The sequence below is a fragment of the Cavia porcellus genome, unplaced genomic scaffold (genome assembly GCF_034190915.1).
Source record: "Cavia porcellus strain 051 isolate PalLab524CR breed Dunkin Hartley unplaced genomic scaffold, mCavPor4.1 scaffold_12, whole genome shotgun sequence".
NCBI lineage: Eukaryota > Metazoa > Chordata > Mammalia > Rodentia > Caviidae > Cavia > Cavia porcellus.
The window spans coordinates 75581845-75597191 of NW_026947495.1; the positions used below are offsets into that span (position 1 = coordinate 75581845).

The 15347-nt window shown below is 40.7% G+C and overlaps 1 protein-coding gene across 3 annotated transcripts in view; it reads right to left on the reverse strand.

Moving 5' to 3' along the window:
* Positions 1-15347, reverse strand: part of Nemp2 (nuclear envelope integral membrane protein 2) — a 30784-nt gene that overhangs the window by 2220 nt on the left and 13217 nt on the right. For all 3 annotated transcript variants that reach the window (XM_063259448.1, XM_063259447.1, XM_063259449.1), the window contains 4 exons: positions 14051-14144; positions 13162-13276; positions 4911-5136; positions 167-343 (listed from right to left, as the gene is read on the reverse strand). In XM_063259448.1, the coding sequence (XP_063115518.1) occupies positions 167-343; positions 4911-5136; positions 13162-13276; positions 14051-14144 (612 nt within the window). The remainder of the gene's footprint in view (positions 1-166; positions 344-4910; positions 5137-13161; positions 13277-14050; positions 14145-15347) is intronic.

A 15347-nucleotide genomic window follows, 5' to 3' on the forward strand; every position in this document is an offset into this window, starting at 1 on the left:
CAGCACCCCACATCAGCGCAGTATTTACGCAGACCCTGGCCGTCCCACTGCAAGGCTGGCGTCCTGAGGGACAGAACTCTGCCAACGTCCACACCACCCCACAACACTGCTGTTTTCAAAACAGTCCTGAGTCAAGCTGTGGCTGGCGCAGCCGAGCAGCGCTTACTTTTTAGGGTCCTGCAGCCTGGAGACAGCCAGCCAGGTTGGGAAGTTGGGCTGGCGGCAGGCCTGGCGCAGGTCCTCCAGGCCCCGGGCTGTTTCCACCTCGGCCTGCTCCCTGTACTCGTCCTCGGTGAGGCATTTCACTGTTGGCCACTTCCGCTCGAACCACTGCTTCACTGTCCTGAAACAAGGCATTTGGTTGCTAACTTCCTGCCCAAGTCAATACCTAGGATTTATAACATGCCCCTCTCAGACAGCACAGTCACACCTCTTAGCTTCTTGTTCATCACACCTGTGCTTTCCACTGTCCTTACTGTGACGAAGGTCTAGAGGACACACGGTTGGGGTCCAATTCAGGCCTCTCTGCTTCTTGGACTAAGGTAAATAATGTCCTGAGGCCTTTGAGAATCAAGTTCTGGCAGAAACATTTATGGAGTTTTTCTCCTTCAGTGATTTCTAATCACAAAATCTGACAAAAGTCTGGCTTCTTTACGCTTGGCCTGCTGGTGCTCCTGGGCACAAGGTGGCAAGCCTCTGAGACAGCCTTTTATGGAGACCTGGCAGGACGCACACTTGCCATTCATATCTAGGCCCGGAGGCTAGATTTGTGGGAAATCACTTCCACCTAGTGGTGGTGCTCCTGACTGATCCTAGAGAGAAAGCGTAACTACTGCACACAGGTCTTTTATGTACAATAGTTTATATTAGTTCTTAAATTTGTGCAGACATGTTCATGGTTAGAATTTTCTTTTTTTCTAATCTAGAAAGTCCTAAATCTCATAAAATGCAGATATCTAAAAACAGGAATATAAGAATCTCCTAAAAAGAGTAATGATAAAGTTTTCATAAACATTTATACTTATCAGTGAGTTTTAAAAAATGTTCTGGGTTAAAGTTAGTATCTTAGTTACTTGTCTTTTGTTGATGAGACACAATACCTGATACCCACAGTTAAAGAGGAAAAGGTTTATTTGGCTCACAGTGTAGAGGTTTCAGCCCACAGTTGGTTAGCTCCATGGCAGGGTGGCATGGTGGAGGGGCCTTGCAGAAGAGAAACAGTTCATGGTGGGTGGAAAGTAGCAAAAGCAACAAGTGATGACCGCAGCTCTGTCCCTTTTATGTTACCCAGACTACTCCGGGCAGGCAGCTCTCACTCCTTGTGCCCTTGATTCTAGCACTGCACCAAGAATCAATCCCAGTATAACACTCTAATCCAGCTAACTCTGAAGAAGTTCTACCTACGACCACATCGGGCTTTCGGGGGACATCTAAACACAAGCCATAACATCTGATACAACCAGAGATTTCCAAATGTGAACAAACATCTAAGTTACCAGGTGGTTTTTCAAACATGTATATTTTCTTGAGGGTCAGGACTTCAAAGCTCGTTTGTTGTATCAGAGCATCGAATGGCTGACATGCCGGGGGAGACTGACTGACGCCACTTCCATTCATCTCCTCTGAATACCTCGCCTGGTCTCCCAGAGGAAACTCCTGGTCTCTGAGCCAGAGGCCTGGGGCCTCTTCCCAGTCTGGATTTACTAAGTGAGATTCTTTAACAGTCCTGAGTCTCACTTTTTAAAAACAATAATGAAAACAGTAAGATCTACCTCCTTGTCTTCATCACTTTATCACTGCTGAGACAAAATACCCAATACCCCAGTTAAAGGAGGAAAAGGTTATTTCAGCTTAGTTTATAGATTTTCAGTCCATAACTGGCTGGCTCCACAGCAGAGCAGCACACCAGCGGGCATCCCAGAGGAGAAACAGCTCACGTGTGTGTGTGGCAGGCAGAAGGCAGCAGCAGCCATAGCAAGGGCGCCTCTTTTCCTTTTCGGTCCCATCCTGGATACCAGCACACCTGTGGACCTGGCCATGACCCATACTCAGAACCGCTCTACACCAATCAGTGCAGTAATACAGTAATTATACATTCTTAGTCCTAGATCACTGGTGGCAAATCCATGGTATGCATGTTATTTTTTTTTTAAGGCAAAAGATGTTAATGTATGAATTGTGTTTTTTAAACTAAAACCTCGCTACTCAGGTTTAACTGTAGAGTTCACACTTTGAAATAAGTAAATGAATTTAGGATTGCAGTTGGGGCACTCGACTCTAAAACGTTCGCCACCACTGCCCAAGATCCAGCCAGCCCTAAAAAGCACCGCCTATGAGTGTGAGGCTCTGGGGGACATCTGTATACAAGCCACAACACTCGGGAAGTCACTGCATGGATTAAAGGAGATTTTTGTGTGGCTTAGAGTTACAAGGTGAGTGTTCAGTAAGCACACCTGAAATATTAAAATATACATAAGCAACCCTTTTAAATTAGAAAGTACTGCACAAAATCAAGATAGTATATTTCTAGCTTACCACTTAACGTATGAGTTTCTGTTTTATTCCCTAGTTCTTCACATAATATCCACTAGTTAAAAGTTAAAATTAAGTCACTTACAGGACATTTTGATCATGCAGGTGACAGGACCCACTCGCTCTTAGCAGAACAGCTGTACAGTTAAACAGGAGGAGGGAGGAATTCCGTCCTCAAGTTTGTGGCCTGAGACACCACAGCCTGGCAAAGTGCGAGGGCCTGGAGGACGCAGGTAGCCAGCCTCCTCCGGGCAGAAGGACCTCTGGGCCTGACAGGCCCGGGCTGCCTTGGCAGGACCGTGGGGACCACTCGGGGTCCACCCCGATTGGCACTGCTGTCTTCCAGTTTGCCACCAGCTTCTGTGTGTGCACCTCATCCTGTCACTGATGTGTTATCAACCCTGTGACTCTGCCACGCTGTTCCCAGATCCATAAACTACCTGTCACCAGACAGTCTCCTTTTTCATGGCCAAATCACTCAACATCTGCTAGGGCCCCTTCTAGCACTGGTCGCACTGCCTGCTATGGCTCAGCTCTAGAGTGTCCTCCCAGAGCCCCACGTGTCCAGAGGTGAGGCTTGTGCAAGGTCACTGGGTCACAGGGGACTATTCTCAGAGGACTGAGGGTTTGGAGCTCCATGTGCTCTGGGAGGTGGGGCCTGGTTGGAGGTGGGTCCCTGGGGGAGGCGCCTGAGAGGCGTTTGCATCCCTAGCTCTTCTCCTCTCTCCCTCCCAGCTGCCATGTGTGGGCCAGTTTCACTCAGCCATCCTTTCCCTCCATGCCATTTCTACCCGGAGCCAACCAATCATGGCCTGGACCCTCTGAAAACCGTGAGCCAAAAGCAACTTCTCTAAGTTGCGTGTGTCAGATATTTTGTTCCAGTGGTGACCGTCACACTGGCCTGTTCCAGGTCCTTATCTGGGATTGTCTAGACAGCTGTGACGTGTAAGGCTGGCTCTCCTTTCACAGGGGTCTCCCCCATGACCCACCCTGAGTGAGAGGACACATGGGCCACATTCCACTGGCCCATGAATGTTCACGGTTTCTGACTGGATTTCAGTTTATTCAATGCATTTTACATTTTAATTAGATGAAGTGCCAACATTTAAAAACCATTAGGATTCACATTCTAATCCTCATTCATGTTTCTAGTTTTCAAGAAAATTAGAAGATCTGGCAATGCAGGACCCATATGCCCACTATCAGCTGAAGCTGGGGTCACTGCCTCTTGGGAAGGGACACTGCAGAATTCCCCCGGGCCTCCTGTCATCCACAGCCTCAACCTGCCTGGCACCTGGATTTTAACTAGGCAACCAAGAGACAGACCAACCTGCACTAGGGCTGCAGAAAAATCCCCGAATGGTTAGTTGCTCCCATAGGAGGATCAGATGAGATTCATCAGACAGCACGGCCTGTGAGGCAGCCCGACCTGGCCAGTGCCTGCTTCCCCTGCTATGCTGATGGTTCTGGATGAGTCTTTTCTCTGTCAGGAGCACGCTCCAGGTTTACTCATCAGGGCCTGTTGGTTCATTATTTAAGATCCAGCCCAGCGTTGTCAGCTTCAGGACAGCTTTCCTGAACTTTCTGTATATCTTAGTTCCTAGGCAAGCTCTATTTTCATTGTTGTTGTTGACACAGAGTCTCACTATGTAGTTCAGGCAGGCTTTGTAATGTGTAGCCCAGGCTGGCCTCAAACGCATGGCAATCCTCCTGGCTCAGCCTCCTGAGTGCCGGGATTACAATCATCTGTCACTACGCCCCCTAAACTCTATTCTAACACTTAAAATATAGAAATGGATGTCTGTACGTCCTCAAGGGCTCCCCAGGGCTGGGACCATCCCCACTTGAGCACATGATGCAAAAGCACATACTCAAGACTCCAGGACTGAGGAGAGACACAGAAAGCTGTGACAGCAGAATTTGGTTAATCTATTTTATATTTTCAAAAGGCTTAAGCCTTCATTTAAAACCTAAGAGAAAAGAAATCCCTTAGTGCAGTGAATTGAAGAACCTATTCAATCATTTATGATTTTTTTTCTGTAACTATAAGCACAACTAGTATCACTAAAGCAGCCTTTGGCTCTAATGAAACAAAATCAAGACTAAAAGTAGAAATTTTAGGTAACTGAGATTCCCAAGTCATTGTACCACTGATTTTAGTAAAGTCAGAGTGAGCTCTACAAGCTTCAAAGATTAATGCAGATTAGAAATGGAGATGGATTGATGCTTGGAACTCTTTCCTCCCCACTCTCAGAGTAAAATCTCCTAAGCATGGTTAATCCTGAGATCAAATATGATGTACGCAAAAAAATCCCCGAATGGTAAGGAAAACCAGAGCTCAGTATGTGAAATTGACTGGGGACAGAACCCGTACGCACCGCCTGAAGTAACTCAGTGTTTTCCAGATGTAGGGCAGACCTGGGGAGCACACAAGCAGGAGCATCACGGTGTAGGCGAGCTGCGGCACGGCCATGCCCACGTAGATCAGGAGTAGGGAGAGCAGCCGCAGCGTCCACAGCAGCAGCATCTTGCTCCTGGCGTTCTTGAGGGGCCCGTGCTTGTAACAGATTGCAAAGCTTAAAAACCCGACGACCAGGACATAGCCTGGAAAACAAAGAGGCATAAACACATAAACGTGAAATGTGAAAACCCGGGAAAGCCTTGACGTAAGGGTAGTGCTACCAGAAAACTGTTCATGTTGTTTTGGGGGGGCTTTTTGACAATGAAAGTTGAAAAAAATCTTACAGATTTTTATTCATTCCAATAGGCTGCCTTTTGTACATCAGAAGGCTTTATAATCATTATGATGATATAAGAACATGATGAAGATATACAGTGAATGAACTAGAAAACGTATTGCGGTGTAGGACACACTGCCACCATCCCCAAACACACGGCCCATCATTCTTGCCATTCTCTGAAACCTGTGCCAGAAGCTCACCTTTGGTGAGTGTCTTTATGAAGTGTCATAAAAACTACAGTGATTGTTACTGATGAGTGCCATCCAACTGAAAGGCAGGCTCATGAAAACAAGACAGTGGTCCTCGTCCATCTTAGTTACTGGGTCTAGAACTGCAGAACTTCTAGCCCTTCCCAAAGTCAAAATGACCATGAAAGGTAAATAAATGCTTTGATGCATGGCTTTGGCAGGCAGAGCAACGGGCCCACCGAGACCCAGGACAGCAGGGCTCCGGGTGCACACACGCCTTTTGAGTACACAGTAATCGGTGAGACCAGCAATGCATAGGCGTCTGAAGCAGCAGCCAGGAGCCAGCAGATGGGTCTGGTGAGCTCCACTGACAGAAGACCAGTCCCGGCCCGAGATCGGCTCCATACCCCACACATTCCTGGGATCTAACATGGACACTCGCACAGAACTGTAACCATCAAGGGTATTTCACAACTTTTATTCTCTCCTGTTTGTCTGATTGGCTACTTTTCTACTGTCTGGCTGGATGTCATCTTATTTTGTTTTGTATTTTGTGGTTATTTTTGTTTTGGGGCTTTTTCCCCCTTCATTTTCCTTTCTTTTTCTGGTCTGTCTGTCCGTCTCTCTCTTTCCTCTTTTCTTTTTTCATTCTCCTCTTTCTTCTTTCTGTTTTTTTTTTTTTTCACTGTTTAGGTTTCTTACCTTTCTTTTTCATTTTCTTCTACTGATCGTCTTTCTTTGCTTTTCAATTCTTGAACTTAAACATCCAATCAACACTGCCTCTTCCCTTTCTGATCACTCTTTCCCATTTATTTCATCCTTTCCCTCCTTGTGGTCTTGTTTCCTAAGACTTAGGTGATCATCCACTGACCTCCAGCCTTGACCTAACTATATTTGACCTTATTAATCATTTTATCCTGTCCTCTACCCATCGTAACTGCCTGCTCCCCACAAAAGGGTAAAATCAATCCACTAAGGGGAAAATCACTGAATAAAAGTGCATGCTATGGTTTATTTTGTTATATAACTTTAGAGTTTGCTCCTATGATTGGAGGTAGCAGGTTAATGGCTATCATAGTTTGTCAGCAGTTAAGCTGTACTTGACAATACTGTTATTACTAACTGTACTCTTTTAGCCAGGATGTCTTACATGTTATAAACAGTTTTTCTCCCCTATATGATAGCACTGTGATTGTATGGGGTCATAATCATCACCACAACCCAGTACCAAGGATTGGGTGTTGAGTCAAATAGTAATTTTCCATCCTTTAGAACTGGAAATGCAGGTTCATCTAGAGGACATCTCTGAAGAACAGACATCTCCAAGGGAAACCTCAACATCAATGATAAAGCTATCATAAGAAACTGGCAAGGATCAACATAGAAGACAAAAGAAAATGACAAGACACAGAAGCAAACTGTAAGCCCAGACAGCCAGCCCACCTAAGACAAGCCCAGAACTCAATGAGACAGACAAAATTGGAATTCAAACATTGGAGCTTTTGAAATGATAGCAACAGAAGTTAAAAAAAAAAAAAAAAGTAGAAAAGGCTATGGAGAAAACAATCTCTCAGGTACAAAAAGAAATGATGCTTAAAATCAAAGATATTATAGAAGACACAAATGAAAGAACAGATGAACTTAGAAAAATAATGGAAACAAAAAATGCCCAACATAGGAAAGAAATGGAATCCATGAAACAGATGAATTTCAAACAGAAATCCAAGAGATTAAAGCCTTCATTGAAAGTATATGAAACAGACTGAATGAAGGATAGGATAGAGCTTCAGACCGTGAAGACAGAATTGCAGCTAGTGACCATAAAAATAGCAAGAAACCATGAAAACTCAATTCAACAGCTATAAGATGAAGCAAAGAAGAACAACATAAATGACTGGGGTCAGTGAGAAAGCTGAAGATAACACAAAGACCATTAAAAAAGTCTTCACAGAAACAATGGCAGAAAACTTCTCAAGCATGGATAAGGAATTTGACATAGAACTAAATGAAGCACACAGAACTCCTAACAGGCATGACCAAGACATATAATAGTCAAGATCCCAGAAATTCAGCGTAAGAACAAAATATGAAAAGCTGTTAGAGAAAAGAAACAGATCACCTATAGAGGAAAGCGCATCAGAATCACAGCAGACTTCTCAACACAAACCCTTAAGTCAAGATGAGCTTAGAGTGAAGTATTTCAAGTCCTGAAAGAAAATAACTTCTAAGTCACATTGATGTATCCTGCAAAACTGTCTTTCAAAATTAACAGAAGAAATAAGATATTTCTATGACAAAGAACTGAAGAAATTCATGAACACCAAATCAACCCTATAGAGAATACTAAAAGATATTCCAGACTGAGATAAAAATGATCTCAATTCCAAGAATAACAACAGAAAAAAAAAACACCAGGTAGGACAAGAAATTAAACAGAGAGGAAAAGCAGGGAACCAACTGCAGGAAAATATCATGACAGAAACAAGACAATACATATCAGTTGTAACTATCAATGTAAATGGCCTCAGCTCAACTAATCAAAAGAAACAGATGGGGAGAATGGATCAAGAAACAATATCCAACAATATGGTGTATACAAGAAACATATTCAACGCAAAAAGAAATTCACAGTCTGACAGCTAAAGGGTGAAAAACAATCTTCCATGCAACAGGAACTCAGAACAAGACAGCAAAACTGTTCTATTTGCAGACAATATGAACTTCAAGAATGATCAAGAGATAAAGAAGGTTACTACATACTTGTTAGGGGAAAACTTCAAGAGGAAGAGATAGCAATCACAAATACCTAAGGATCAAATATAGGAGCATCCAACTGTATAAGACAATTATTAATAAACATGGAAAATCAAATAAGCAATAGTACAATTGTAATGGGAGGAGATCTTAATACCCTGCTGCCACAAAGAGATAGATCAACTAGACAAAAAATCAGCAAAGAAATATCAGAACTGAAGCAAACCTGTGAAAAAATGGATTTAGTGGGTGTTTTCAGAGTGTTCCACCCAATAGTATCAGAATACACATTCTTCTCAGCTGCACAAGATGTTCTCTAAAATAGACCATACACTAGCCCATAGAACATGCTCAAGTAAATGCAAAGGAAAGGAAATTATCCCATGCATATTAACTGACCACAGTACAATGAAATTGGAAATTAATGGCAAAATAAACCACAACAATTCCATAAACACATGGAAATTAACTAACACCTTCCTAAACAACCAAAGGGTCACAGATGAAATTAAGGAAGAAATTAAACAGTATGTACAACTAAACGAGAATGCAGATATAACACACTGGAACTTATGGGAGGCAACAAATAATAGCGTGAATTTTCACAGCAGGAAAACAGAATGAGCAAAATAAATAACCTAATGTTGCACCTCAAGGTTCCACAAAAATAAGAGCAAGAAGCCCAAAGCCCATCTCAAGGAGGAAGAAATTATAAAGATCAGAGCAGAAATTAATGCAATGGAGACTGAGAAAAAAATACAAAGAATTAATGAATCAAAAAGGCGGTTCTTTGAAAAATCAAAACTGATAAGCAGTCAATCTGATAAAAAAAGGAAAGACTCGAATTTATGCAGTGAGGAATGAAGAGATTCAAGTCACTACAGATCTTGTGGAATTTCAGAACATTAATACCTACCTCAAAATTTTTTACTCTCATTGGATGAAAGACACAGAAGAAATGGACAGATTCCTAGATATATATGAATTACCAAAGCTGAATCAAGATGTAAAAATTCTGAATAACACAATATCAGTTAATGAGGTTGAAAATGTAATTAAAACTTACCAATAAAGAAAAAGCCAGGTCCTGATGGAGTATCTGCTGAATTCTACAAGAAATTTAGAGAAGATTTAATGCCAGTACTCTTCAAACTTTTTAATGAAACTGAAAGGAAAGCAACATTGCCTAACTCATGCCAGGAGGCAAGTATTATCCTGATACCAAAACCAGACAAAAACTCAACAAAAAAGGAGAACTATAGGCCAATCGCCCAACATAAATGCAAAAATCCTCAGTAAGATACTAGCTAACAGAGTGCAGCAAATCATCAAGAAGAGTATATACTATGACCAAGAGGGATTCATCCCAGGAATGCAGAGATGGTTCGACATACACAAATCAATAAATATAATACACTATATCAACAGATACAAAGAGAAAAAAACCCTCATTATCATCTCAATATATGCAGAAAAAGCTTTGGATGAAGTCCAACACTCATTCATAAAAACCCTACAGAAAATCATAATAGATGGTCTTTATCCCAATCTGATAATCATCATTCTTGTTCAATATAGGTCTGGAAACATTAGCCAGAACAATTAGACAAGAGAGAGAGATTAAAGGAACAAGGATAAGAAAGGATGAAGTTAAATTATCATTATTTGCAGATGACATGATATTCCACATTGAAGACCCCAAAATAACCAAATTCAGTTGTGTACCTAGATACAAAGTTAACACTCAAAAATCAATAGCATTCTTGTACACAAACATCAAACTTACTGAGAGAGAAATTAAGGAGACCCCATCCCTCACAATAGCATCTTAAAAAAAAATGAAATACTTAGGAATCAGTCTAACAAAGGAAGTAAGAGATCTATGCAATGAAAATTACAGTACTCTGAAAAAAGGAAATTGAAGAGGATATCAGAAAATGGAAAGATATCCGTTGTTCATGGATAGGAAGAACCAACATAGTGAAAATGGCCAAACTCCCAAAAGCATTACACAGATTTGATACAATTCCAATGAAAATACCATTGCATACCTCACAGAACTAGAGAAAACATTCCTAAAATTCATTTGGAACTGTAAGAGATCTAGAATAGCAAAAGCAATTCTGGGCAACAAAGGCAAGGCAGGAAGCATCACAATCCCTGACTTTAAATTATATTACAAAGCTACTGTGATAAAATCACCATATTACTGGCAAAACAAAACAAAACAAAACAAAACAAAAAAACCAGACCTTAAAGTCAATGGAACAGATTAGAAGATGCAGGGACAACCACAGAGATGTTCGACCACCTTATCTTTGATAAAGGGACCAAACGTTCACTGGGAAAAAAACAGTCTCTTTAATAAATGGTGCTGGGAAAACTGGTTAACACCAAGAACTCAACCAATAACAAATGTTAGAAGGGCTACGGGGAAAAAAGAATCCTTTTCCACTGTTGGTGGGTGCAGCCACTGTGGAAATCAGCGTGGAGATTCCTCAAAAAAACTACAAGTAAAGGTCCCATTCAACATAGCTATTCTCCTTCTGGGTATTTTCCCAGAATTAAAAACATCGTATCACAGCAATATATGTGCACCCATGTTCATAGCAGCACAATCTGTCATAGGTGAATCTTGGAAACAACTCAAATGCCCATCAACCAAGGAACAAATAGAAAAGATGCGGTATTTTTATACAATGGAGTACTACTCAACCACAAAGAAGGATAAACTTGAGACTTTTATAGGTAAATGGATGCAACTTGAGACCATACGTAAGTGAAACAAATCACTCATATACATAAACATCACTTTGCCTCCCTAGTGTAAGAAGTTGAAAGAGTAAACATGATCCAAAATGTACAATAGATACATTTGAAATGGGAAGAAACTGCTCAAAAGGAAAGAGAAACTGGATGGCAGCAAGGGAAAGAAGGGAAAAGGAAAAAAAAATATATGTCTACATACACACAAGATAGGTAAGATAGTTATAGTACTAATTTCTATTAGTTTCTGAAAAGAGAGGTTTGCTTATGTTGTTTGCAATTTTTCATGCCTATGACTTGTAATACAAGCAACTACTAGGAAGATAATGCACAATGTATTATTATTCTCCTATCTTGTTTTGAAATTTTGCATCACTGTTTTTATTTCTTTTGCCTTAAAAAAGTAAATGTTTTGAATTGAATCAGGACATCTAGGCAGCTAAAACTAAAGACACTAGTAATTTTTAACAATTCTAAACATTCACTGTATGTCTTGATCCTGTCTCCTATAAATATGTCTGTTGTTAGTCTAGTGTCCTAGATGGGCAAATGTTATCACGGTGTTTGAGTCAGGAATAAGTCACAGTGGATGTCACTCTCTGCTGTAACCCTACTTCACATTTTTTTATCATCTAGTCACGGGTGGAAAATGTAATTTACAGTGGAGGGATCAAACAGTCACCCGCCTAACCCACAGCTCAGTTCACCATTACTAATGGTGTGACTGTGTGGTGTCTTGGGTTTTCAGATGTGAGCTAAAGTGCACATCGCCTCTTACATATTCTACCCAAAAGGGATAGATTATACACAAACAAACCTCAAGACCTAATTGCCAAAGGCCTGAAAATGTGGGAGAGAGAGGGATGAGAGAAATGATGCCACAAACCCATCATCCGGTGACTCCAGAAAGTGGGCAGTCTATGAGGTAACTTGCTTGGTCTTTTCAGCATACCACCATGATTTAAAAAAAAACTACTGCGGATTAAAAGGTTTACAGAACACAACGGGTGCAAATTATGTCTCTATAATACAGACTAGTTTTTCCAAAATCAGTTATTAAGGACAAGAGAGACATTTCAACATGGCCCAGATAATAGATGATCATGTAATTATTGATTTTTTAAAAATGTAATAGTGGGGTAAGGGCTGTAGCTTAGTGGTACCGTGTGTGCAAGCACATGGCCCAGTTTCAGTGAGTGATCTGACTATACAGAGAACGTTCTTGTGTTTTAGAGATGTGCAGTGAAGCACTCGGGGGTGCACACCATGCTATCTATAATTTACATGAAAGCACCTAAGATAAGGAGAGAAATAAGGGACTCAGTTACAGCTCTGGAGGAGTCATTTCCCAGCGTGCGTGGGGCCCCAAGTTCAAGCCTCAGCTGTGTGGAGGGAGAGAGAGAGAGAAAAGCGTAACATTTTCAGGTAAAACAAACAAACAAAAAAATAACTGCTTTTATTTGAGGGGTGGCATGTTTATATAAGTAAGTTTGATTCCACGTGTTCTCTCATCCATTATTTCCCATTGTAAAAAAATTATTTTGGTAACATAAAACAAGGTAAAGGAATTTTTTCTAGCTTCTGTTTCTGAAAAGATTTTTTAAGTCAGTTTATATTTAGAATTTCTTACCTTTCGTACTGAATTAAGAAAAAAGAAAATAAAGAGCCACATTTTTGAGAAATTTTTATAAGACAAGTTAGATGTGGTTAGAGCTTAACCACAATTCAGAAGCATGTTTGTCACAGGACACATTTTTTTTTTTCAGTTTTTCTTTCCAGTAGTGGGGATCAAGCCTAGGGCCTTCACAATGACGATATCTTCAGCCTTTTTAATTGCTAATTTTGATGCTGGGTCTTGCTAAATTGCTTGACCATGTAACCCTCCTGCCTCAGACAGTGCCGGGTTCATAAGCATACACCATTATGTGTGGCTTTTTATTCCTCCAGCCGTTACTACGAAAAAACTAGGAAAGATTATAGAAAAATAGTTTAAAATGAAGCCTGAATAAACTGAAAACATCAATTATGAGAGAATAAGCAAAATGCTCTTTTAATAGCATCTCTCCTTAGTTCAAAATGAAAATTTAGATGCTAGAGAGAAACACATGTTGAAAGAAGTCTTCTAGGTGTACTTTTCAGCTTCACCATAATACAACGCGGTTTTAGAAACATTTACCTACCTAATATATACATTCCGTTTCTGTACCACAGCCACTTCAGCTCTTCCATCAACTGGTATATACCATAAACTGAAGCAAACCAACAACCAACCATTAAAGCCCAAAAGGTGCTATACTGTGTGTGGAAGAAAATAAATGACATATTTTTTGATTCGGTCAATCTTATAAAAATAGAAGCAAACAAATAAACCTTTCTGTATTAGAAACTTCTGCACTGAACTGAACTAAACTCAACAGCACCTTGTGACTCAAGGCATGGTCCCCAATCAGCAGTGCAGCCCTGCTCCGGGGACTGTGGGAAATGCAGGCTCTGCAGACCAGAATCTACCCCCAGGGCACATTAGAGGCACATTAGAGGCACATTAGAGTTGGAGAAGCCCTAGTCAAAGGAACACATTTATCTCAAAGTAATGCTGGTTTAACAATGTTACATGCAACGTTACCATCTTGCATTAACACACTTTATCTTCAGCTAAGTTCAGAACCTTATTTTATTGAAGGCGTGTTGGAGAACTACTTATCGTGAAGAAAAATCCAGATGTAGCAATGCTGTTAATTAAGGCCCCAAGTGAGATTTCTAAGTTCTGCCAAGATGAGAAAAGCTTTTACTCAATATAGAATCTATCTTATTCATTAAAAAAGGTACCTAGAATCTCAAAGAATGTGTCACCAATATTTAATAATTTTTAAATATTTAATAATTTGATATGCCTATATACAATAATTAAAAATGGACTCTCCACAAAGAGACATTTTAAAGTCCGTTTATGTAGTGAAGGCCATAGACTGAATAAAGAAATGCCTAATGCGAGCTACACAATTCCCACTAGTTTTTCGTATCCATGAGGCCATGGTTTCCACGTTGCTTCATCTGCACCCAGTAGCCTACCTTTGGGATGTATCTTTTCGCCAACAGCAGGACAAAGACTGATGTCATCACAACACCTAGCACAGTCCCTGAGGAGTAATAGAAAACGGCACTTCTGTCAAGACAAGAAGATAAAAACGGTTTAAATGCCAAGCAGCACTTTCTGCATGGAACACATTTGATACAACAATGGTAGCCATAAAGAATCCTGTGAAAGAAAAAACACAGAGGGCAACTCTAGTTGTATCTTATGTTCTTACACTTGAAGTCAGTATTTGAAATGTATGTTGAGTACCTCGTCGCTAAGGCAAACTGAATGCCTGCATTACTTTCTCTATTCAGAATAAGACCTGACAGTAACTGAGCACCTGGCGCGTGGAGCCAGCTGTCTGAGACCACATGCAGCCACAACCATTCACATAGACGCTTTACAGAGGAAATCAAAGCACCAGGCAGCTTTGCTCTCCCCATCAGCAGGCACCGTGGCACACAACTGCAAATCACAGGACTCTGGTGGCTGAGACAGGAGGATCCAATTCCAGGCAACTTAGCAACGAACAAGTGAATGAATAAATAAAGATTTTAAGGGCGTTATGATAAAAAACCTACAAATTTAAACTACACTGAGATATCTGGTGAGAATGTGGGGGGAAAGCGATTTTTCTACATTGTGAGACTATCAGCTAGTGCAACTAGTATGGAAATCTGTGCAGAGATTTTTTAAAAGTCTGAACACTAAAATTCCATTTGATCCTGCTATTTCCCTCCTAGGTATCTCCCTCAGAGTTAAGATCATCATATTACAGGGATACATGCACACCCATTTGTATAGCAGCACAATTTATAATAGCTCTCTTAGACACAGCATATATGCCTAAGAATGATGACTGAATAAGGGAAAGATTTATTTATACACTACGAGGCCACAAAGAAAGATAAACTTGAGGCATTTATGGGTAACCAGATGCAACCCAAGCCTCTCTCTCAGGGAGTTTGTGCCATTCATGGACTGTGGGGGGAGAGAACAGGGGGGCCTCACCAGGAGGTGATCCCCACCCGGGAAGCAATACCCTGTGCCGAGAACATGTTAAGTGAAGTAAGTCAGACACACAACTTCAAATACTGCATGGTTTTTCTTAGATAAAAGTTCAAATACTTTCCCAAATTACATATTCTGTTGCTTTAAAATTATTTCAATATATATGCTAATTGTTTCACTTATACTAAAAGTTTATCTTAGTTCACTGAAAAAAAAAGTTTACGTTATTACTTCTTTGTTTCTTCTAAGAATCTTTGGTTTATGTCTTGTACAGAGTAC